At 39.6% G+C, this 24984-nt stretch overlaps 3 protein-coding genes and 1 long non-coding RNA gene across 5 annotated transcripts; 1 reads left to right on the forward strand and 3 right to left on the reverse strand.

Moving 5' to 3' along the window:
- Positions 1-164: 164 nt before the first annotated feature.
- On the reverse strand, positions 165-11520 carry rnft2 (ring finger protein, transmembrane 2). The gene is made up of 10 exons (XM_071483690.1): positions 11385-11520; positions 11182-11259; positions 10086-10603; positions 9889-9965; positions 9282-9382; positions 8785-8938; positions 4711-4860; positions 2092-2157; positions 1876-1977; positions 165-1290 (listed from the first exon to the last, which is right to left on the reverse strand). The coding sequence occupies exons 2-10, from the start codon at positions 11226-11228 to the stop codon at positions 1156-1158; spliced, it is 1350 nt and encodes a 449-aa protein (XP_071339791.1). The 5' UTR covers positions 11229-11259; positions 11385-11520; the 3' UTR covers positions 165-1155.
- Positions 11521-11562: 42 nt separating this feature from the next.
- On the forward strand, positions 11563-15748 carry spring1 (SREBF pathway regulator in golgi 1). Of its 2 annotated transcripts, XM_071483694.1 has the most exons (6): positions 11564-12224; positions 12463-12604; positions 13726-13882; positions 13987-14138; positions 14424-14537; positions 15213-15748. In XM_071483694.1, the coding sequence occupies exons 2-6, from the start codon at positions 12563-12565 to the stop codon at positions 15294-15296; spliced, it is 549 nt and encodes a 182-aa protein (XP_071339795.1). In that variant the 5' UTR covers positions 11564-12224; positions 12463-12562; the 3' UTR covers positions 15297-15748. The 2 variants fall into 2 exon arrangements, with proteins under 2 accessions (XP_071339794.1, XP_071339795.1); XM_071483693.1 differs by lacking the exon at positions 12463-12604 and having other exon boundaries at positions 11563-12224.
- A 128-nt stretch (positions 15749-15876) lies between these two features.
- LOC139624517 (uncharacterized) lies at positions 15877-19303 on the reverse strand. Its single transcript, XM_071483692.1, has 3 exons — positions 19158-19303; positions 18874-19028; positions 15877-17629 (listed from the first exon to the last, which is right to left on the reverse strand). The coding sequence occupies exons 1-3, from the start codon at positions 19171-19173 to the stop codon at positions 17156-17158; spliced, it is 645 nt and encodes a 214-aa protein (XP_071339793.1). The 5' UTR covers positions 19174-19303; the 3' UTR covers positions 15877-17155.
- An 845-nt stretch (positions 19304-20148) lies between these two features.
- Positions 20149-24325, reverse strand: LOC139623466 (uncharacterized). The gene is made up of 3 exons (XR_011691514.1): positions 23700-24325; positions 22573-22712; positions 20149-21576 (listed from the first exon to the last, which is right to left on the reverse strand). It is a non-coding gene; the product is annotated as an uncharacterized lncRNA (long non-coding RNA).
- Positions 24326-24984: the final 659 nt, after the last annotated feature.

Raw genomic sequence — 24984 nt, forward strand, 5'->3', positions numbered from 1 at the left:
CTTTCTCTGATATAACGTGTAATGTTATCAGAATTACTGAAACTGTCTTTTATAAAAATGTGTGCTATTTATACCTCCTAAATATTTCTTATGGATTTTTAGTAGTGAAATTAATAAAAATCTTTGTACAATAAATTATGTCATTACAATTAGACAAGACATACTTATAGTGAGATAAAGTGCTTTAATTCAAAACTGAAGACCTCTTCACATTATGCAACCAAACAATGAATTTTTCTATAGGACATTATTCTTATTAGCAATAATCATAGAAAATAGGAATGAAATGAAACTTGCAACGTGTGAGATTATCAGACATGAACTCCTACTATGATTGAAAATGTACAAGTCAAATCGAACAATCCAACAATCGTCTTTCTGCATCACCCTTGATAGAAATCTACAAAATGTTATTATTATGGTTCCTGGATGGCACCATAAATAATTACACTATGTACTGTTTACAGTCCAGATAACTAAAAGTCACACACACCACCTTGAATTCATGACTCAATAACCTTATTGTTTGCTAACCAACCTACACACAGAACAAATGTTTAAACAGATTCTCTACTTGCAATCCATTCTCTGAGACATTTCATTTTGTTGAAAGGGTGATTTTATATATATATATATAAATTGCAAACTTACTAAATACCAAACAAAAATTATGTTCATCAAATGTAGAATTAGGAAAACAAGTAATAGAGACGCTGTGCAGACATGAAAAAAAAAATCATACGGAATACAGAAAAAAAGTGCTGAGACTATTTACATTATCATCACATTAAATTAAAGTAACCTTATTTTATAGTGTCCAGAGTAAAATAAATGTTCACAATTTACGACAGCAGCTAAGTCAACAAGTACAGACAATGATCCAACTGTAAAACCAACAGTAGTGCAGCCTTATGTTTATGTTTATGCACATGACCCCTACCACCAGCTTCATTAATGCTCGGCTTGTCTGCACTGAAAATAATGTGATTTACATATTATGTTTGGTTCTGGTCTTTTCAAATACCTCTAAAATTAAAGACCCCTTCGTATTGTTACTGCACTAGGACAAACAGAGAAACTTCACACACCATTGTCTCACTTGCATTAGAACACAATTGCATCTTTGGGGGTGCGTACGATACACGTCGTCTTAACTTAATAGATCTGGAAGTGAGCCGAGGTGGTGCCGTCCTTCCAGCATCGCAGGGTCTCAATGACGGTAGAGCGACACAGCGGACACGTTCTCTCCCGGTCGAACCACGAACACAGGCAGTCCTCACAGAACACGTGCTGCAGGAGAACACGGTGTAGACGCACACGTTTCATTTTCTCAACAGATGTAAAGAACGTGGTAAACCTTGCATTTGGCACTCAAGTTTTAAATTCACTGAAATTCCTGAGCATGAACATCACAGACAATTAAGATCCATGAGGACTGATTAGTAGCTGGTACTGACCTCTGACCTCCCTTCAAGGACCACTTATATTGATAACAATGGAAGTATTCAAAAGATAACTGACGTAATATTGCTTCAACAGGTGGTTACTTTCCCATTTATGCTTAAAGAGGCACTGGCTGAGAATACTTCTTTTTTCCACGTTTCAGTGGATTAACCTATCACCTTGCTGTAGTGACACTGCAATGCGTGTCAGTACACCGTGACATCACTGTAAGGTGTGGTTACAAGTGACAGAAATTACACTTCTGACCACACCCGACCACACCCATCAGTGACGCTGGATGTGGTCAGAGGTTCAGCAGAGAGGAGAGAAAAACGCTGCTGTTCAGCCCCATTTCTCTTTTAATTTGTATCTGTAACTTTAAAACGATTTCTAATCTTTAACCTTCTTCTTACTAGTTTACTGGGTGCTTACCTGACAGAGAAGGGCTATGGGATCTCTGAAATCAGCCTGACAAATAGCACAGATGTCGCCCGCCTCGCTGCACTGCTGACTGCCGGCCCTCACTCCGTAACTCTGGATGGAGCAACAGAGGGAAACAGATGAAGGATTAAACCCTTCTTGATTTATTTTGAACTCTCGATGCAAAAATGTGCTTTTGTCTTTGCGTGCATGTAAAATTAGTCAGACCTGGGAGCTGCAAAGCATGGCCAAGGCCTTGCATAGGGCAGATACACGTCCACAGATGTCAAAGGACTGCAAAGCAAACAAGAATAAAGTTTTTATGAGAACAGGATTAAAGAGTCTACGGCCATGCCAGTGGTGCTGTGAGGAAAATGCTACTGTCTGTATTCTTGCATGCTCATACTGCTGACCATAACATGCTGATGTTTAACATATGTTTACCACATCCACCATCTTGGATTAGTATGCTAGCATGCTAACATCTGCTAACTAATTCTAAACACAATGTGCAGCTGAGGCTGATAAGATAGCCTTCATTAGTCCCACACTGGGGGTGGAAATGTTTTGCAGGTAAATATTTGCCACTTTAATCCTGATGATAGGGTTAGATGAAAAGTTAAGGGATCACTAAAGTGATTACAATTCATCCTGAGGGGAAAATGAAGAATGGCCATGACACAGAAATCCATCCAGTAGTTGTTGAGACACCTTTTCACTGGAGGAGCTTTATTTAACTGTTGCCCAGTGTGACACAGCATCATGACAACAGTGAATCAACCACTGACCAGTGTACTTTAATACTGACACACCACCAATATGGCCTTATTGTGGAAAACACCTAAGTGCTGCACCTCAGTGCTCACACCCAGGAAACTTCAGCCAGTTCCGTTGAACAAGGCCATCATTAACAACTACATCGGGTGAATCACCGCCAGAAGATACTATAGTTGTCAAAACAAATGAAGGAACGCATGACACTGATAATGTCAAAGAGTAAATTATTGCATCACTCAGACACTCATTCATCCAAGTCCCACTTAGTTTCACTATTTCAGCTTCCCACATGATATCGTGACGAACTCAAAACTGACTCATAACTAGAGGGCTCTTTTTTCCAGAAATCCTTTTAACTTCAAGTTTATGTAACTGCTCAGTATCTGACTCTGTGACCTGAAGTGAGTTTCCTGTTTTCTTCGCTCTTCCCCTTCCCCCCTTCCACATGTTCCTAAGATGAGGTGATATCTCATTTCGACACTTGTTCTTATTTAGAAGTATGACTGCTCATTTCACAACACACAACGTACTGCGTTTCAGATCCAGGCCCGGATTTCTCTCCAGTGTGGGCGATGATCAACAAGTTCCTGTGTGCTATTTGCAGGTTATACATTTGAGCACATTGACCATCTTTACCCAGAAGTATTTAGATAAGATGAACTTGTATTTATGTCCAAAATTATTGGAAAGATCAGACAATTGAATCATGCTGTGGTAATTACTAACAGTTTGCTCAGTCACTATTCTTGTATATTGGCTTGAAGAGTCAATCAGTTGATCCGTCTGTCCACTTGTTTTTCCAGCTTAAGTCCATAGCAAGATACTATCAATTACAATTAAATACAAATACAATAGCTAGAGGATGATTTCTAATGATTCTTCTGATCTCTTCATGTCCATCTTGTGCAGGATTTTCCCCCTGAGCAATACTCACAGGGATCACAAGTATTCACAGGTATCCAAATGTTTTGATGACCCACCTGACTTTTCCTCCATCACCATCAGGCAAAAACAAAATCCACTTATACACAAGAAATATCTACATCTGATGGGACTGCCAGTGTTTTTAATGCATGCCTTCCTGCACCCCAGATGAACCATTTCCATTTTCTAGACCCAGCAGATGACGCATCCAACCACACTCAAAACGCAGGGCTACCAAGGCACATTTTTAGACCGTCTGTCCTGGAAAGCATTTGCAGTGTTACATTCAGTTCTACACACAAGAAGTGAGAGGAATAAATGTGAAAAGAATTTAAAAAAAATAGCTTGGTTGCTTTCTCACTTCCACACACCAGACCTTTCACAACATGAATGTCTGATTGTCTAACATACAAACCTACCATCCAATTCCAATGTTGGAAAAATGGAGGGGAGGTTCAGAGCCTGTTCCTGTATAGAAAGGCCTCAAGTGTATGTTGTTTGTTTCATCCCAGGGAGCTTTATAGAGGCTATTTGTAAGTTATCTCTGCCACCGAACATGGTTTCTCGCCGGCGGCAGGCGGTGGTGATTATTGCTTGACAAGAGCTTCGGCTTTGGTGCCTTGACAAGACAAGAGGTTATAATACGCCCTCTGAGCAGGGCTACTTCTTTAAGGCAGATTGGAGACTATACTGAGTCGCTATCGGAAAGCAACAAGACGGGTCGGGGCTAGCTGGTTAGCATGCTAAGCTCAGTAGAAGACAAGACATGATAGAAACAAGAGTTAACATTGGCATTGCTCTTGGTGAGTAAATGAATGAAGTTTGATGCTGAACTCACAACTGGTAAGTAAACAGCTGACAATGCTAATGTTAGCCATGTTGCAGTAGCAAAACTTACAAATAGCTCCTTCAAGCTTTCAGTAGCTCCTGTTTTTCTTAATAGGAATATTTCCTCCAGCTGTTCTCAAAAATCCTGACACTGACCTGTGCACTTGTCTTTTATGGCAGCTTGCAATGTTTCTGATGTAGGAATTATACCTGGTATAGTATAGATCTACATTAATGGTAAATCCTTATCCTCTGGATAAGATGTCTGCTGAAATATAAATATAAACTCAAAGAAATGCTTGGTATTTTTGTTTTTACCTTGCAGAGGCTGTAGATGATGATGAGTGTGGCTCCCAGGAAGTAACTGTTAGAGGGGTCTTCTCCCATGATGTACTTGTACCACAGCTGGATGGGCACCAGGGCCCGAAACAGCTGGCTCAGGTCCTCAATCAGCAGGTAGAACTTCCCCTGGACAAATATACAGATTATAAACTACAGTAGCTGCGAGGGCCTGTTTAGATTCTTTAATTAAACTTTGTGTCTGTGCAGATGGCCGCTCTGTGAAAGTGCCAGCTTAATATTTTGCTATTCAGAATGACAGCATTTTTGAAAAGGACTGTCTTAACCCAGGTTTCAACTAAATGAAAATATACTAAATGGAGTCAATATGTTCTGTCCAACACTATAATGTCCAGAACTGTCCGAACAGCAGAAAGAGCTGAATGGCTTCGGGGCACTCTTCTATCTAGTCAAGAGCAGTGCGGTATTAAAAGCTTAAGACAGCGTGCCTCCAGCCTAAACATGGCCGCTGTCCAGAGCTCTACAGTTTCACAGCAGTACAGGCAATTTCCCCACTCTGCACAGGAAACTGGCAGCGGCTCTCTCCACCTGCTACCCAGTGCCCACATTAAACCCAGCCCTACGGGGGCTCGCTAGCTGCCTTTAAAGGACCTCCCCTCCCACCCGTAATCACAGAGAAAAATGAACTTCTGACCAAGTCCCCACTGCAGCAAAGTGTGTTAAGTGATTTGGGACGGTGTGAAAACAGAGGCGACCGAAATGAAGGCAAACTTGATTCCCCCATCCCAGCTTGTGAAATGACTTCCTGGATGGTGGCTGACAAAGATTGATGACTGCCGGGAAAGAGCCACAAGCTCCAAGGTTGGTAGGCGAGGAAGACCTCTGCTAGCAGCTAATTCATCTTCCTTATTGTCCCCTCAGCCTCGTATCCCACAGTGCCCATCACGCCCACGCAAAAACTGTCAAATCTCGAGTTTGGACACGAGCCAAGGAGTTAGAGTAAGCTCCACTGCAGGCCTTGTTTGAGTAGTTTTCTGCTTATTTGCTTTCATCACTTAGTCTGATCTCTTCATCCATTGCACACTGAAACAGGCATATATAACACAACTTTGCATTTTTATTTGTAAGACTGCTATAATTTATTTACTTTGGGGTTGGGTGGGGGATATCAATGAGTTTCCATATGCTGCACTACCCAGAAGGGACTGGTTTCAGTTGGTTCCCATCCTTTCTTTTCCTGTGGAGCCATGATGCACACACTGGCTCTCAATTACATTATATTACATTCAGAAGAAGTTCACTCAGGCTCGATATGAACAACAGTGAGATATCATCAAGAACTGGAGGTGCATTGGTCTGAAACTAAACCAAATGTGTTCAGAGTGCTACAGTTCAAATGCTTAGGGGTTTTTACTGTCTGTTGAAGAAATGTTTCATGAGTAAGTGCCAGCGTGTGGCGTTAAGACCATGTCTAGACTAAGTTGAGTCAATTCTAACTAATTTAGCAGAAAGTGTGGCACTTTCACTCCAGCTTCTCAAAACTCAGTTTAGATCATCAAGTATTTTATGACTTGAGCAATTAACAATAAGCAATCTAGAGATGCAAACACTGATTCTGAAAACTTGTCATGGCCATTATTTGTAGTATATTTAGAATATAATTTAAATAATCCTCAGTTAACATTTTAAAAGATGATGAATCAATCAGTACTGAAAAATATCATTAGTCGCGGCACTACTTGACCTGTGTGCTCCTGCTGAAGCATTTCCCTCAGCCACAGAAAACCTTTCCTAGCTCGAGGTCAACAGAGTAGACATGCAGAGCACTACCAACAGAGCAAAAAAATGAACCACAAATCGATATTTACAAGACCAAATTTAGGAAATATTGCATGTGCCAAAAGACTCAAAGAGAACCCTTGCAATGAAAATTCAAATTCAACAATGAAGAGGCTTACAACACATAATTAATGCGACTGAAACACAAGCAGTAAATATGAGCCTGAGCCTTTAAAACAAAGCCGTCATGGAACGTCTGTATACATGCCTGCTGTCACTTGTGCAGACTCGTGCTGACTGCGGTGATTATGTAGGATCATTAGTGTAGCCGTGGCTGGATGGAATAATGAAGCCGACAGGAGGAGTTCAGGGTCAACTGCAACTCTTGGGCCTCTATTAACTAGTAGAAGGCATTGATGATACAATCTTCGATTCCCTTAAAACTCAACATATGTCCCATGAAAGCTGTCAAATCCTCTCTGTATGTGGAGTATAACTCTGTGTGTGTGTGTGTGTGTGTGTGTGTGTGTGTGTGTGTGTGTGTGTGTGTGTGTGTGTGTGTGTGTGTGTGTGTGTGTGTGTGTGTGTGCGTGCGCGCGTGTGTGTGAGTGGAGGGTACAGGTAATGGTCCAGCTCCAGGGAGGGATGACCTCACCCCGACAACCCCCTTGAGGGCAAATGAGCTCAGTTGCTGGCTGCCGTGGTTCTGATAGGCCCGTAGGTCTGTTTATCAGTGGAAAATTTAATCCTAATACTTTGTAACCCTTCTCCTCCTCCACCCGTCCAACACACAAACACACACCGGGAATATGAGCTGCACCTGTATGGAAATCAAAGTCTGTGTGTGTGTGTGTGTGTGTGTGTGTGTGTGTGTGTGTGTGTGTGTGTGCGTGTGTGTTTGCAGACATATTCTGTTGCCTCAGGCCAGAACAATGCACGCAGACACCCACATGCACAAGCTCACCTAAGGAGTACCACTTAAAACCTTATGAATACAAAACAGTTTCACACTGTGACCCTTCAGCACTTTCTTCACTCAGCGGAGTATTTCATCATAGTTTAGCAAATTTTCTCTTTTTTTTTTAAATTATGAACAAACTTTCACAACTTTGACAGTGAACTTTCTGTGACTCAGTCACTGTCTATCCTGTTTTACAGACAAAAATCAAGAATTTAAAGTGGTTAGTCACAGGTTTTATTCATAACAATCAGTTTACTGAGCCTGAGAACTACTCAGCATCTAAAAACAGCTGCCTAATGTCCACTATACAACCGGGGGACCTTTGCCAAGAGGAAGTGTTTGGCAATGGCATTTACAGGGCAAGATGCCACAGAGTTGCACTATGGGAAATGTAGGATCCAGCGGTTTTGGAGCTTGACCCATCCTAGACACTAAAAGTTAGGATATGCTTCTGGCGGGTAAGTCCCTTAACTTTATGAAAGTGCAACACTAAATTGCTGGAGTATCCTGGAGTGAAACCAGGAGGAAGGCCATTCATGGTTTTCCTGGTCTGCTTCTTCTGTAATATGTCTAAAAGAAACAACAAACCCTGCTCAGTTGCAGTCACCAGGGACATCCTAACATATCTAGCTATCTTAACCAAGGCTGGAACTTGATTTAAATCTTAATTTGCATATTTACCGCTGCTTTTTGCCAGCTGGATAAGTTTTACATGAACTCACTGGGCAAAAAGCAGCAGCCACCTCTTGCAGTTTGAGAAAAAGTAAAATATGTAACCCTAACCCTAACCCATAAGTAGGGATGTAATTGATATTTTACATTGTCATTTCATACATTATCTTTTAATTAATTCTTTCTTATCTAAAACATGTAAGAAAACAAGGAAAAATGCTCACCACAAAGCCCATGGTGATGTGAAATTGCTTGTTTTGCACAAAGGTTACAACCAACAACAGTCAACAAAAACCCAAATAGACCCAGTTTACTACATGTAACAACTGTAAGCAAAATCAGCAGCAGCAAAACCTCAAATTAGAGAGGCAGGACCCATCTATTACTTTTGCCATTTATGGCAAATGACTAACTGATTTCAAAAATCAATTACAAAACAAATTGACTAAATTGATCCACTCACGTTTACCACTATGCCTCACAAAGGAAAAAACAAAGTCCATTACAATGGGGTTATAAGTGTATGTTAAAATGTATGGTTCATAAAGCAGTGCAGTAAGTTGTTAGATAGTAAACTAAGCTGAAGGATGCCAAATGAAAACAAAGTCAAAACTAATTAAGAAAAGTCCTGTTTTCTTGATGTGAACTCAGGATCAGAGGGATGAATGTGGATTTCTTACCCTGGATTTGAAGGCCAGGAGAATCTTGGGCAAAAAGAGGACAAAGCATTTCAGGCCGATGGTGAAGTACTTCAGGACAAAGTCATTGATGCCCACTGCCCAGATCAGATCAAAGAAGTCAAAGCTGTTGAGGTTGGGCTTGGCAAATATGAGGCTGGAAGAAAAAAATAAGACAACATCATCTGAAAGACTTGTTGTAGAGGGGGGTTACCGTTTTCACTCGGGATGGTTGAATGAGCAGTGACAGCAAGGCAAATGTTTAACATAATGTAAGAACTCTGAAAACAACAAAAAGTGATGAAAAAAAACACAAAATACTCACAGGACAAGATCAGACAAGAACAGGAACACTGCCTACAGGAAATGAAAGTAAAAATAAAATGACTTACACAACACAAAATGAATGAGAAAACCTAAATATACAGAGTAAATCTAAAACAGAAGATGACGGGCAAAGAAACACAAAGCTACTGTGAAAATACCTGCTTGTACACTACCTGTTGTGCAGCTCCTCATGACTAAATGTGTAATAAATATACACAATGTTCCCTGTGAGGAACATTAAGATCCACAGAGCAACCAATACAGAGCGTTCCTCCTGGCAACACAAAAGATACACACTTAACAATGAGTTTCTTTAAACCTAACATCAATGCTATTTTTTGCAATAATGTCATAAATTAATAGACTGCCTGGTGTATTATTAGTCTGCCTCACTGTGAGCTTACATCTCTCTGCTAGGGATGCACTGGGGCATTAAGGTAAGGTAAAAAACTGACCAAATAAAGGGAAGAAATGCAAGACTTAACCGCACTTAAGACATGCGGGAAATGCTTCTATGCAGAATAACATACAAATCAAACTTCTCGCTGGCGGCTTTAAAAGGATTACATGACAATTTGAACTTGATGTTTGCGATATGGTTGTTTACTACATTTGGAACAAGCTGCGACACATCGACTACATCTGTTATATCAGCAGTCAGCATTGGTTTGAGCCAACATTTGGAAATATCAGATGTAGTTATTCTCTTTAAAAAAAACACAAAAAAACACACATCAGTGCAGCAGGTACTATAGTGTAGATTGTTGTTTTTTTTTTTACCCGTAATGACACTTGGTGCCTAAAAGTGGAATTGGCGTAGGCGAATGTGCTGGCCATCCCCACACACACTGCAATCCCTGCAGAAGAGAGGTGCAATATCATCAATAAACCAGATATCATGCTGCTAATGGTACTTTGGTTAAGTAGTGTACTACTAGACACAGATAGCAGCACTATTACTCCACATGCTGGTGTACCTAGCTTATGCTGAAAGCAGACTTTAGCCAGCAGAATGAGGATGAAGGGGAAACCCCTCTGCAGCCAGGTGACGACTGCCTTCAGCTCAGACAGGGCTGGAGCCGGGGTGGACGGGTCTTCCTGGGCCTCCTCCCTGGAGCCGTGCCTCTCTGAGTTGGCTGCCGTGGTGGCCTGCTGGAGCAGAGAGGAGGTCCTGTGCTGAAGGGGCTGGTGGTGGAAGTGGTGGTGGTGGTGGTGATGATGGTGCGGGGGCGGCCGAGGGAGAAAAGGTCCACCCTCCGAGCGGTGGGGGCCCCCTTCTTCTCTGGACGATGCGGTCATCTGGATAAAAACCTCAGGGGGAGAGCCCAGAACTAAGCCGGCGGCCTGGAATTGGGCAGAGGAGACAGAACCGGAGGGAACACCCACCAGGCCGGAGAAGATTTGCTGGGGAGAAGCGGGTGAGTCAGGCTTCAGGCAGTCGAACACACCACCCTCATCTAAGCTGCTCTCTGATCCCAGAGTTTGGCTTCGGCTCCTGAGTGGGCGGAAATAAAGGGTGGATGCAAAGCAACAAAAAACATTTGCCTAGTAAATGGCTGCAGGGATCTCAATCATTTGGTCACGTGCAAATCGTCTAGAACAGGTCAAAACTTTTTAGCCTGCCATTATGCAGCAGCAGGTTGCATTGTCAGAGGTATGTTTGTGATCTCTACTCTATCATCAGAATGCTATTCAATATTTCTATGATCCAGTATTTACACTGACTGTGTTTTTATTTTTTGCCAAAACACAGGTCAACTTGCAGGTTGGGTTCATGACTTGCATGGAAATATTGCATTTAAAGTCCTCTCCCAATCAAAAATGGGTTCATTACATCATCATTACTTCTCTTGGATGTTTGACTGTATGTTCAGAGTTTGACACTGGGACATAGTTTTCAAATTCATCAGTCTAACTAGGTGGCCTTGGCAAAACCAATAAGAAAAGCCCCATACTTTGTGTGTGTAGGACAGGAAGGTCCACATACATTTGGTTTGATAGTGAATGAAGACAATACGCAAACAAAGGGCCTGCAAAAGGAGCCGTCCTGTTTCTGAGAGCTTCTTTCCCCACCTTTCAGAGGGCATGCCATCCGTGTTGCTGCTGTGTCTCCTCTGCATGGCACACCGCTCATCACCACATGATCCAGCCCTGCAAATGCAAACCAGCAGCACCGGCTTTATTCTGCTATTTTCTGTGTGTGTGTGTGTGTGTGTGTGTGTGTGTGTGTTCATGCGTTAGATAGTAAGCTGCACAACAACGTAGACGTTATTTACCTGAATCAATTCAGTGAACTGCCCCTCGGCTCTTGCTGTCATAGTTAAGAGTAAGATTAGCAGAGGTTGGTATTGCTGCTGAAGATGCCCCGACGGTCCTGCTCCAAAAACTTCCTGTATGGCGTCATCGAGGGCGCCCATCCACCAATCAGCGTCCTCCTGCCCACCAAACCACATCCGTGTTGGAAATGTGTTTTGCTGATGGTGGATGTCAGATTTCGCTGGATAAACATCACAGTAGCTGCCTGTTAGACGCAATGCTGGATCAAACCGGATAATACTTCAAAAAGGACGAAACTGCGTCACTAGACTGTGACATAGTGTATTAGTATTTTATTTACCATCAGTCTTTAGCTTATCAGATATTGGGAGCTAATGCTAACGACAGCTAGCTAGCAAGCTAACAAAGCAGGCTCTCATTATGTTAGCTCGCCTGCTCTTTACTGAACCGTTTTGAGAGATTAAGTTATATTTACAGCTCCCGATTGTTTTGTGAGCAACTTAACCTGCAACATGGGTTAGCTGCCTGGAAACTAGCTTAAACCGCCTTGTTTATCACGTTTGCTGTCCGATAAAGCTAGCAGTTTACTTGGTTTTACAGTTGTTTGAGTCAGTTAGACGTCGTTACATTAATACCTGACAAAAAAACGTCAGTCAGGAGGTTGTTACCCGCCTGTGGAGGTTTGATGGTTTGGACTGTCACTGTCACCGTCACCCCTGGCATCTTCACAAGAAAGCCATGCTATGATGGTGCTCCGGAGGTTACTGAGGAAGCGCTGGGTGCTGGGAGTAGTCTTCGGGCTGTCTCTCATCTACTTTCTCACCAGCACGCTTAAACAGGTACAGAAGCACCCACTACATCCTCTGCACCATGCAGGCCTGGGCTATCCTGATAAGGTCCTTGGCATATGCGATTTTATAGCCCAAAAGAGTACATTGCATTGTGAAACTACACACAGTGCTTTGCAAATGATTTAGGTACTTTAAAGGTTTATGTGCCCGATTGGTCCCAAATTCGTTCTGCAGCATGACAGGAAAACGTACAGCCAGAATCGTAATACAGAACTATCTTTAGCAGAACAAGGAATCCTGCACCAGATGGTCTGATCCCCACAGAGCCCTGATCCCAACATCATGGAGTCAGCCTGGTGCCACATGAGGAGACAGAGGAAAGCAAGATGGCCTATTACTCTGCAAATGTCTTAGGCACTAATAGTAAAGTGAGGATGCCTAAAAAAACATTAACACCATCAGTTAACTTCATACAAATCAGAAACAACTGAATCAGGTCAATATTTGGTGTGACTACCCAGTTGCATGGTCGGGGTCTTTGTCTCATATTGCAGAGTGAATTTGGCACTGATCAGACACCTCCTTGATGAATAACATCTAGAATTTAAAAAAAAAAAACACCTGAAACTTTTGCACAGTATTGTTTATCTATGAAAAACCTTGTATTGATAAAATAGCTAAATGGGAATGTCAGTTTGAAGGCGAATAAAGGGGCTTCTTCACACTGATGCTAAAATCTCCTCAACCCTGCTCTGAAGCAGTTCTGCTCATTAACTCACAACAATGCCCTCAGTGGCTTAAAGCTACATAAGATATTAAAGGGGTAAATAGTTTAATCACTAATGAAAATAATAGTTAATAAAATGGTAAATAGCTGCATTTATATGGCACTTTTTGCAGTTTCATTCACCCATTCACGCATAAACCCAAACAAATTGATCCCAATGGTAGCTTAGTTTCAGACAGAAGGATGCTTCAGTATGTGGACAGGAGAAGAGAACTTGCTGTATCCCCTTAGCCACAGCTATTTAAGTCATAAAAGAGTAAAAACAAAATAAATAAATAAATACAAATACCATCACAGTTTCCTTAAAGACATATTTAAGTTTCTTGTTTTGTCCAGTCAACTATCCAAAACCCAGATATATTCATTTTAATATCATAGCTGGCTTAAAAAACAGCAAAATCGTCAGAAGCTGAAGTTCTGCATTTTTGCTGACTGAAATAACTGAAATTACGACATAAAATACATTTGTATTTAGGCAATAGTCTTGTACAGCTGTTTTGTTAGCATAACTTTCACTTGTGAGAACTTTGTCAATTTAAAAAATGGTTACATAGAAAAGCGTTTGTAGTTCTCAAAATAAGAGAACACACAGAGAGTTTTAGTCAGCTATAGTAACAGCACTACACTAATCAGAAATTTTTTATTCCGGTTCCAGCCTTCCTGTATTTTCTCGCTTTATATATCATCATATTGTCTGACCCTATTGTGAACTTTAAGTTGTTGTTTGATGACACATCATGGGTTCCTGTGTGAACTTTGCAGGAGGAAAGGACCATACGGGATCGCACCCTCTTAGAGGTGAGAGATTCAGACCATCGCATCCCCTGGAAAGTCCGTTTCAATTTGGGCAACAGCAGCCGACAGATTACTCAGTGCAGAAACTCCATCCAGGGCAAAACACTGCTCACAGATGAACTTGGTGAGTAATACAGCCTTTACTCACTCACTTACAGTGACAATAAAACAACAGCTCCATGAGTCTGTTTGTTGCCTTTAATCAATATGTTTGCTTATGTTTTACAGGTTATGTCTGCGAGAGAAAAGACTTGCTGGTTAACGGCTGCTGTAACTTCAACGCTCCCAGCACCAGACAGTACATTTGTAAAAGCTGCCTGGCCAATGGCTGCTGTAGCATCTACGAGTATTGCGTGTCTTGCTGCCTCCAGCCTGATAAGGTATCTGACCTGTCACATGAAGAATGTTCAGGAGCTTGGGTTATTACTGTGTTCAGAAATGGCACAACTTGTCAACATGCTGCATCTTGCAAGCTTGCAGAATGAATGCATTTTAATAGATGATCTTCAAACTCAAAAATCCAGATACCACAAGGCCCAAAGTCAAATCTTGATATTGCAGTCTATACATAGCAGTGACCACAAATGAAAAAAGACTGACTGAAAAGACAGACTGAAATCTGCACTTGAGTGTTTTACACACGCTCTTTCTCTTATCTTCTTCAGCAACTTCTCCTCGAGCGCTTCCTGAATCGTGCAGCTGAAGGTTTCCAGAATCTCTTCACTGCTGTGGAGGATCATTTTGAGCTGTGTCTGGCCAAATGCAGAACCTCCTCACAAGTACGTTCTGAGATGAACAGAATTTAGAATTATCCATTCTGATGAAACCAGCTCTCCTAACTTTCTGAGAAGTATTACAGTCATACAGACCAAGTCTAAAATGTACCCACTCCATTATATTTGAAACCAAACATAGATTGTGAAAAACGGTCATCCCTCAGATAAGCAACCACACGTCCCACCTATCTCTTAACAATAAAAGTCACTTTTCTCGTATAATATTCATCTGTGTATTGTTCAGACAGCTGTCATAGCTGGATAGAAGATACAAACAGCTTGTAATGTATCAGTATGACTCATTGCCATTGTCTCATGAACTTCCTAAATGTAAAAAACTGGCCACAGCAAGTTTTCTTTATGAATTTTATTATTTTAGTTTTATATCATAAAAAATTCTCCAGAGATTAAAAAATATGCAGTGGCTTTGATCATTGTTCTCCCCTATAATATTTGCCCACAAAACTCACACTTAACACTAAAATCAGTGGGTTTTTTTTAAATTCTGGAGCTGAATGAATGTTATATTTTATTTTAGTCCTGGTTTACCTTTCACAGGTGAACCCATGAAGCTCAAATGTATTCAATTAAATTGTTCATTCAGCAGCAAAATTCATGTTTGTGTTATGACAAAAAATCTAATATATTAACTTGTTTATATTTCTTCCTCTCATGCAGAGTGTTCAACATGAGAACACCTACCGAAACCCTCAAGCAAAGTACTGCTATGGGGAGAGTCCACCAGAGCTACTTCCTGTTTGAGAGTTTAACTTTCCCCTCGGCTTCAATACGTACAGGAAAAGCAGTGGGCCAATAAAGCGTCCTGGTTGGACACCTAAGGGTGCTTTGTACTCACTACGTATGGACTTCTGTCTTGGATAATTTTGCATTATAGTGGCAAAGGAATGAAGACATCCAAGACCAATCTCAAAAATTGACAAATGCTATATGTGATTTGATTATTTACACTTCATAAGTGCATAGAAGGCTTCATACATTCATCCGTGATGATCATCAGGTCTACATAGCAGGCAGCTCATCCATCAGGAGTCGCTTCAAACCAGTTCACGTCATAAAACAGGCTTCATTTTAAAAGACGTTAACAGCTGTTTTTTGTTTTGTTGAATATTTGAAAACAGCAAAGACTGTAATTACTTCTGTGTATAGTGCATGCTTATGTAACAGCTATTTAATAAAAGTGACTGTGAAACAAAGTGGGTTGTAGTTATGCTTTTTATGAATGGTGACATTCAGAATTTCTTTCATAGTGCCTTTGGTGTTTTCTTGAACTGCGGTAGGTGTAAAGGGCAGCTCAACACTGGTCTGTTTGTGTAGTTGATCCATTACAAAGGTAGCAGGCATGCCGAAGCTTGTAAAGCTACCAAAGGCCCAAAGAAAATCATGCACTTTAAATTTTGCTCAAGACATCATCTGGGTTTAATTAAGTAGAGGAAATTACCAAGTAAGCCAAGTGAACTTGAAATCAACCATTTTATTTTATTAGGCATAATGAGCAAGCATTCATTATATTCATGGTAATGGCGCAATCAAAGTCTTCAAAAAAAGTTGTGCATTGTAAGGAAGAAATTTGAGGAACTATTTCTTTCGTCATCCAACAGCTGACGAAAGAAAGTGTATAAAAACAATTAGAAAATGTCCATCTTCTCCAAAGTATATACAACTTCAGGAGTCATTTGAAGCTCATCCAGAGCACACCACACTTCTAATAGAATATTAATTGATCACTTAATTTTAGGAGGACGGGGCCCACATTAATCTTTGTTTGAGTGTTGTTGTTCTCTTGCATTGTTTTGATGGGAGTCTGACAGACTTATCTGCCTTACTGTGCACTGTCCATCTGTCCTGGCATTTCACCGCAGAATACAGTGACTGGAGTCCAGACCGGCTGCTCTCTGAAGGTGATTCTTATCAGCTTCTCTCTCTACCCCAGGCAACGTAGCCCGCTCACAAGGGAAACATGGCCGGAGCAAAACAATTAATCATTTTGAAGGGCGAGAAAACAAACTATCGTAATTAGGAAATGTATCAGAGCCCCCTCTCATTTGCCTGGTTGGCAAGTTGATTAATTACTGTCACTTGGGATCTATGTCAGTTGTTGCAAAATATCAAGTGTAATTGAACGACGCCATTTTTGGATATACCTTTTTACAGGGGTGGTATGACATTTTGGGAAATAAACATGTTCACTTCCTCGCTAAAAATTAGATGAAAATATTGATAGCATTCTTTTGTCTGTAAAGCAAACATGGAGCTACAGCTAGCAGCCAGTTAGCTTAGCTTTTCATACTGAAAACAGGGAAACAGGAAGTCTGGCTCAGTCTGACAGTGAATCAATATATTTTTTTCCAGTATATCAAACTATTCTTTAAAACAAAAATGGCTGAGAAGGGTGATTCGATCAGCTATATTAACCACGTAAGGCTGTCTGTGAAGAATTACCAATTACATTTGCAATGAATTTATGCTTCATGTCCCCAATGAATGTCAATGTTCTATAGCCTACATTAAAAATTGCCATTTGCAAACCTTTTAACTTTAAAGACAAGCTGTCATAGACTTTAACCACATCTGCATCACAGCCTGAGATCAACTTGTTAAAATTACAGGAGGTATCCACTCCCCTCTAAGTATTTCTTATGCATTGTCACAATAACCTTATGTTTTCTGTTATTTGTCCCATTGACCTTTGCACTGTGTTCCTGAAACTTATGCACCAGCCAGTTCAGATAGTCCCTGGCTGCTTTCAACAAAGTGTCACTCCACTGCTTCTTCTCAAACACATCTATGGGCATTTTGGGTGGGGTTGGTTCAGAGGGGCATTCCCCTCCGAGAATATGCTTCACACACATTTGGAGCATCTTGATGTGGGAGATGGTGTCCTTGAGTACCTGATGAAGTGAAACATCTTTGGGATTCAGGTTGCTGCTCTGGTCTTTCAGGACTTTGCCGAGGCCTTGAACCATAAAGAGGAAGCTGCACTGAACCTTTGAGGGGACAAGGGGAGAGTTCTGGTGGACCTGGAGCTCAGGGAAGCCTGGGGACCAAGTCCCAAGGTCCTTCCCATTGGCTTTTTCCTGAAAGAAAACAGCATCAGTTAATTTAAATAGGTCTGTTTTGCTCATCAGAATAAATTGGTCAAATTTGTCATCTCACTGTATCACAAATATGCCTCTAATCTCTTACACTCTGTCTCTGCAGGGTCACATAAGAGAGAAGAGCTCAGCATGGATTTACACCACACCCACACAAGAATAAATAATCAGCACACCCACGCTATAACTGTGTCTACAGATTTAGTGAAAGATGTGGTTTTAAAGTTCAGTATTAATGCTTATTAGTGCATGTCAATGTTCCAATGTCACCAAGACAAAGATCAAGTTATTTACACAGACAAGACATGTTTCCAAAAAAAAGGCTCGTCCCATACACTGAAGTGAAAAGCTCATGTAATTAAACATTCATACAGTACAGCTGCATAAACTTCAGCAGCTTATTACTTAGTCTAGTAAGTAATTTTGCAAAATAAACAAATAAATGAATAAACATTCACAAATTAGTTCATTCAAACTATATTATAAATAATCAGAAAAAGTAACTTTACATTTACATTTACTCAAGAACAGTTTTAAGTATTGTTCACTTCATGTTATTTTATGCTTATATTACACAAAGTAGAGAAATTGGAAAATATTGTATGTTTTCTTTATTTACTTACATTTCTCTCCAAAGCTGTAGTTATTAGTTACTTTTCAGGAACTTTTCATATCATCACAACATTAAGATTTTACAGAGATGCATTTTTATAGATTTAACTTATTGGGTGGTTCAGTCTGTAACAATGCATCTCTATGAATGTATAACACATAAAGTGGTTGAAATTCACATTCAGCTCCACCGGCTACCACACTTAACTGCTGCTTATATTGCACAACATCAGTTAAAGTATTTCAATAATGTTCAGTGCTGTATATGCTATTTTATCACTGAATCATTCTGTATAATGCATATCTGTACACATTATGGCCTTTCAAAATGCAGAATTTATTCTTGTAATGGACAATGTTTTTGACCTTGTGATACTTTTTCTTAAGGAAAAGATTGAACTTGTTCCTCCACCGCTGTGTGCTTATCTGCACAGTGATTGAAAGCTGCTTCACAGAAACAGCTTTGTAAGAGAACTTTCCCTGTGCTCCTCGCTACTGAAACCTAAATCTTTCAAATTTTTCTGGAGGCAGAAATTCTATTGTGATGAAGACTGTGGCCATGATACATTCACTACCAGACATACTGCAGAGACACACTGTACTGTGTTACTTACAAAACTTGCCAGACTTTTTTCCACTAGGCTTTTGGTGAGGGCTGTCAGCTCTTTTGGCCTGCATGATGCTCCAGCAGCGTGTTTCTTCGGTGCGTGCCCTGCATCCAAGCCTGGCGACAGAATCACCATCCAGGCACAAAGTGCCTTCAGAAAACCTGCAAATGCAAGTGCACAATCACACCTTTTCAAAACCCATCACAGGAATTAGAATTTTTTGAAAAACACAAATTTCTGACGTAAACTGATTAATGAGTGAAGAAATTAAATTGCATGGCATACTGTACCTGTTGTCTTCTTCATTCTGACTCCAGCCGAGTTTTCAATTATGACAAGGACTGATTCGTTCAGAAATGTAATCCGAATCACACAAGTTGATTTTTATATTTGCACAACTCTCAAAAGGGGTGTGTGAAAAAACTTCTGAAGATAAGCTTCCCTTATCGCTAACTTTGCCATATCCTTTGATGAAAAAAGTAAAACAGCAAACCAATTGGGTTCCTTTGACAGGTCAGCGCCCTGCTCAGTTCTATGTGTCATTTCCACCGAGGGAAAGGAAATGCCGCAAATTACTGATGGTTCGTACTGAACACAACTGTTATGAAGCTGACTAATTTGATGACATTTGTTTTTGCATCCTGAAATTTTTTTTATAAACAAATTCTGCATATATCTGAAACAGAATAATCACCTGGTCATATTTGAGCAAAGGACTATAGAGGTTTGGTTTGGGAAACGATTTTGGTTTGTAGAGAAGACACAGATCCTTTTCTCAACACACAAGCAGTGAATTTGCATTTTGTATAGACAATTACTTTCACTGTTTGACCCAACATCAAAATAATCAGCCTTCTCATCTTGACATCATTTCAGGTAAAAAACATAACTCTGACAAACAACTAACTTTAATATACGTCAGCTGTTTATTACACACTTCTGTAATGACATTTTTCTACGGTATGATTGATTCATTCCCTCTGTGATCCCCTCCCGCAATACTTCCTGTGCGTAGATGCAGTTCTAACCACAACTCCACAATATCCTTTTAACCCATCTCAACCCAGTTTAGTCCAGTTTAACCTTCCAACTACATTTTTCTAACTGCAATTGCTTGATATAACATAAGGTAGGACTGATAATATTTGTCTAATAATTGTTCCAAGTTTTAATATAAACATTTTATTTGTTTTTAGTTCTTATGACAACTTTAGCTCTCTTGCAAAAGAAATAAAATGCAAAGTAATGCAAAATTTTACACAACCTGAACTGCTTTATTGAGTCTTCAGAAATATTTGTTACAGTGACAAAATGCTGACTTTACAGCAGAGACTGACATTATATTTACAGTTACCTTATATGGTGTATAGACATATACATATAATTTCTCTCTCAGTCTTTTGAATTCCAATTTTTTTGTTACATTGGGCACATTTAAACAACATATTTAATGTCTTTAATTTATGTAAATATAAAATCCTTTTATGTGTATAAATATAAAATGCTTTTATAATATAAAATACTACAAAAAAAGGTGGCGTTCAGTATCAAAAATACCAATGAAACAGGCAAAATGAACACTGTAAACTTCATAAATGAATAAATAGAACGATAGAAAACTTACACTGGAAAAAAAAAAGAGAAACTAAACAGTAAGGGAACATACTGTACCACCTGTACAGGTGAAGGCAGGCTGAGCTGAACAGATACAAAAAGGCATCAAACAATGACATTAAAAAAATGACATGTGGGCACACATACACACCCGTGAGCTGATGGGACCCAGCCCCCCAGCTAAATAAATAAATATAAATAAATATCATCACCCATTTTTTCAGAAAATTAATTTATCTTCAATAAATATATAAATAATCCTGATCTAAATTACATTACAGTCTGTTGAATGTAGATTTAATTAACATACATTCATATTTTAAAACTGAAATAAATATTAATCAATGACTTTATAAATACAACAACATATGTATTGACCAGAGGTGGAGGCTATGGTACGTGGCACAATATTATGATAGTAGAGAATGAAGGACATCTTTCTTTTGTGTTGTTAGTGTATGTGTATGTCTCTGATCATACCAGGGTTTACATAAATAAATAAAAATTTAAGCATGGCACAAAATATCAGAGATGACGAGGATCCCAGGTGACATCCTCAGAGATATTTCCTCAGGAAAGTTGCCTCAAGATCCTTAGAAGATATTGTACAACTGGCAGAACTCCCCAAGTCGAGTGAACTGATCTTCATTTGTAAATTGGTTGAATGCCCCTTTAGGCTTGAATCCCTACTGTCTTTAAGTCACACTTCGTCTCCTTAATGACCTGTAGCACCTGTTTAAACCAGTCCCTCAGAGAGTATATGACACCCCAGCCATAGACTTTTTTAAGATAGTCATGATCATGGGACAACTGCAGTGGAGCTGGCGTTGGTGGCAAAGTGTAGATTTCTGTGATATTTTTTATTTGAGCCAAAAGGTGGGACAGTCTCCCCTTGACACGAGACAAAGGCCCGGCAATAGATTGTGGGTTGCCCCAAACGTTTAACTGATATTCTTCAACTTTTAAAATGTGCAAATAAAAAAGGAGATTCTTGCTGTAAATGTCCTGCAGCTTCTCAGATATGCTGTCTCCGGATATCGTGGCATTAGGAACTTCAGCTGGGATGGGGTCAGTCCTGGCTCCATGAACATCAATCTGTAAGAAAGAAAGAGTCTGATATAATGTCACATCAAATCTATGTTTGGAGTGAAAGTGATCATTGTAAAACACATCTTTTTAAAATTCAAACAAGAGCAAAAATGCCTGGCATTTCAGTGTCAGTATTGATTAAGAATTTGTTGGTTCATGAGGACACTTTCCATTAATTAAGCCGATGTGAAATTTAAGTGTACCTGAAATGCAAATTTAAAGTCAAAAAAAAAAAAAGAAGTCTCATGTTAAGATGAAAATAAATAAATATATACAAAAAGGAGAGAAAAATCTCTTAAGGCTGAAGGCGATGTTTTCTGTTGCAGTCTGTAGTTAAAGTTCGAATCTGTAAGATTTTCATGAAAACCCTAAAACCGCAGTGAGCTGTGAAATGAGTTGCAGGTGGCAGGATACACACTAACCAACTCCTACTGTGCCTTGTTGTTGCGGGAAAACTGCTTGCACAGTGCGCTGCATTAAATTGGACTGTGGTTGTAACCACTATTGACTTTAGTTCTTTATTAAAACAATATGCATTTGTTTGGCTGCACTGTAAACAGATACACCAGCCACTCTTTTTTATATTTCTGATCAAGTTAGTGTTTGCTGTTGGATTAAATGTAACCGCTGTTTCCATGGTAACCAAAGTTATCACAAAATGGACCAAGACTGGAATCTAAAGGATTATAATTTTTTAGTTAATGCAGCTTTAAACTGATTTTCTTTGTAAATGGATGTGAAGCAAAAAAACAACAACAAACAAAAATAACTGTAACATCATCTTGTCTGCAAGTAATCCCAGATATTATGTCACATATTTTACACTAACAGCTGTGCAAGAATGCCAAGAGCAAACTTTGCATGAGCTACACAAACTGTAGGCCCTATTTGGAGCAAAATGTCCCTAAAGGTCTCAGTGTTGTGCATTGTTACAGCAATAATATGCAACAAGCAGTACAGGGAATATACCATACAATGAAAATGATAATAAGACAGACTTACATATTCATTCAGTAGTTCATTTGTTTCATGTTCCAGTAGATTTATAAGAGGTTCAATTTTTTCAAAGTCAATACAGCTGGCACGAGTTGGAGCAGAAAACACTGGCCTCCACTGGATTTCCAGTAGCACGTGGACAAGTACTAAGAACAGATCAAATTGACACAAGTGACTCAAATGTAACACAGAATATTCAGTAATAATTGTACTGTGATAAAATTTGGGCTAAATGGTTGGTTAGGAAGGAATCAATTGCCCAGATTATGAGGGGCTGACACCAAAATCTAAACTTTCATCACTGATGATTAGTCAGAGGCTCTTCACAGTATCTGTGCCAGAAGCAGCGTCAGCACCACGTTTTGAATCCCTCAGAGCAGCGGGTCAAAACATGGTGTTGAGAAATCCGCAAGTGGTAACAAATCTGAGAGGTTGATAGATGATTTCTTCTACACCAAATCATTACATTTTCACATTTTCCTCTTATCTTTTTTCCTGCGAATTACTAGATATTTTGGTGTGAGGGCTTAAAGCATTAAACATGTGTAACACGTTTTGTCAAGCTGTCACAGGAAAGTGAAACATTACTTGAGAGTCAGCAAATCTTGAATCATTTAATGATGCCTCTGATAGCTTCAGGTTATGAATACTGCTTGTTTGCTTTCACTCTGGCATTGTAAGTGAGGAGTGAAATCCTTTTTTTGTTTGTTTTTTTTTTTAACAAAAACCCTATTCCCTTGGACAAGGCTATTTTTTTTAGGTTGTAGCTTCTTCCTACAGGTATCACAGTCCAAGTTAACTAGTTTAAAGAGTATATCAGACAAATTATAAGAAGAAAATTCACTGTGTAGGATTTGTGCCCCCTCGTATTCAAATATATAAGACCATACTTTCACATTACTACTTAAGAACAGAAATACACATTTTGGCACGTGAAGTGTGCCTGTAACATAATGCATGTGGAAAATAAAGTTTGATTGTCATTATGTCAAGCACTACTTCAGGGACATTCACAATAAGCTGTTTTATACTAAACTGCATTATGAGATACGTCATATAATAATAATGATAATAATAACAATATAGTTATCACCTTTTAAAATATATTTTCTAAATATGATAAAGATATTTACCAAAGTGCCTTAGAAGTCCTTTGAGTTTGTGATCCATGGTGACCGTAGTAACTGATTGGCTTAACACTCAGCGCTTGTTGATAAACAAACCTAGTGTAAACCGCAACTTTACAAAACACTTGTCTCTGGTCTACTGGCCTATATATACACAATAGTTGAACACAGTCATCCACCCACTTTGACACCCACCCACACACACACACACACAGCAATGAATGACAATTCCATGATGCCATTTTTCACTCACTCACATCATGACAGGTCGCTCCTTCCTCAGCCTCAGAGGCGTGACCTCATCATGTGCTCCTCAGTTAGGAGTGCAGATAAGATTCACATGCACTTCAGAATAATTGCAAGAAACGGTTACAGCAAGCAGATTTAGAGTTATACAGACAAAAGTCACTTACAAAGAAAAAATATCAGTAAATTGAATAATACACCATTTCACTCTGTCTATATTGTCTCTTTGAATTCAAGGTGGGGTTTTTTTTGGCTTACTTCAGAGTGGCATACCAGCCTCTAATCCTCTTTATATTCTGCCAACGTCCCTGTTTAAAAACATCAGTCTCTATCACTGTATTTTAATTCCAAAGTTTTAGAGAACAACATCTTGGCCAAGCAGATAACACAGATAAATTATCTATCTTAGCATTGCTGGAACTTACTGATACTGGTGATTATTTATCTGTAATCACCGGATTAAAATTGCAGGTTTTCTCTTACCTCTCTGACTGGAGTTTTCCAGATCTGAAGCTCGGTCCACTGGTGCGCCCCACGGTTCCGTTCTGGGTCCCGTTTTGTTTTCCTTGTACAGTACTAACCTCTCCTTAGACGGGTCATCAGTTTAGAGGTGTGTCTCAATCTTTATCTCATTTCATCCTCAGAATATGAACAAAGTGCTGTTTTTTTGTTTTTGTTTTTTTTACATTTTTAAAATGTTCCAAGTTCAGAAATGAAGATGTTATTTTTGGTTTAGAGGAATATCACTAATCTGAGCTGCACTGCATCTCCAGCGGCGATATTGTAGGCTTTTATAAGGCTTGTTACTTCTCAGCACAGTCTGAGAAAACAAAGGGCATGATACGGTGCTGATTGCAAGACTTCCCTTTAAAGCTGACACAGGCCAAGCACAACAGGATGTTCCCGCAATGTCATTGTTACAGTCACCTCATTAGTTCTATCCCTGTTCAAAACCAGAAATGATCTGTCATCCTGACATCATATATTTGACTCGTCAGTGATGAATGACAGGTGCAATCTGCTTGTCATCAGCTAGTCACTATTT

This window comes from Trachinotus anak, unplaced genomic scaffold (genome assembly GCF_046630095.1).
Source record: "Trachinotus anak isolate AG129_WGS33_773 ecotype Australia unplaced genomic scaffold, CSIRO_AGI_Tana_v1 ptg000008l, whole genome shotgun sequence".
NCBI lineage: Eukaryota > Metazoa > Chordata > Actinopteri > Carangiformes > Carangidae > Trachinotus > Trachinotus anak.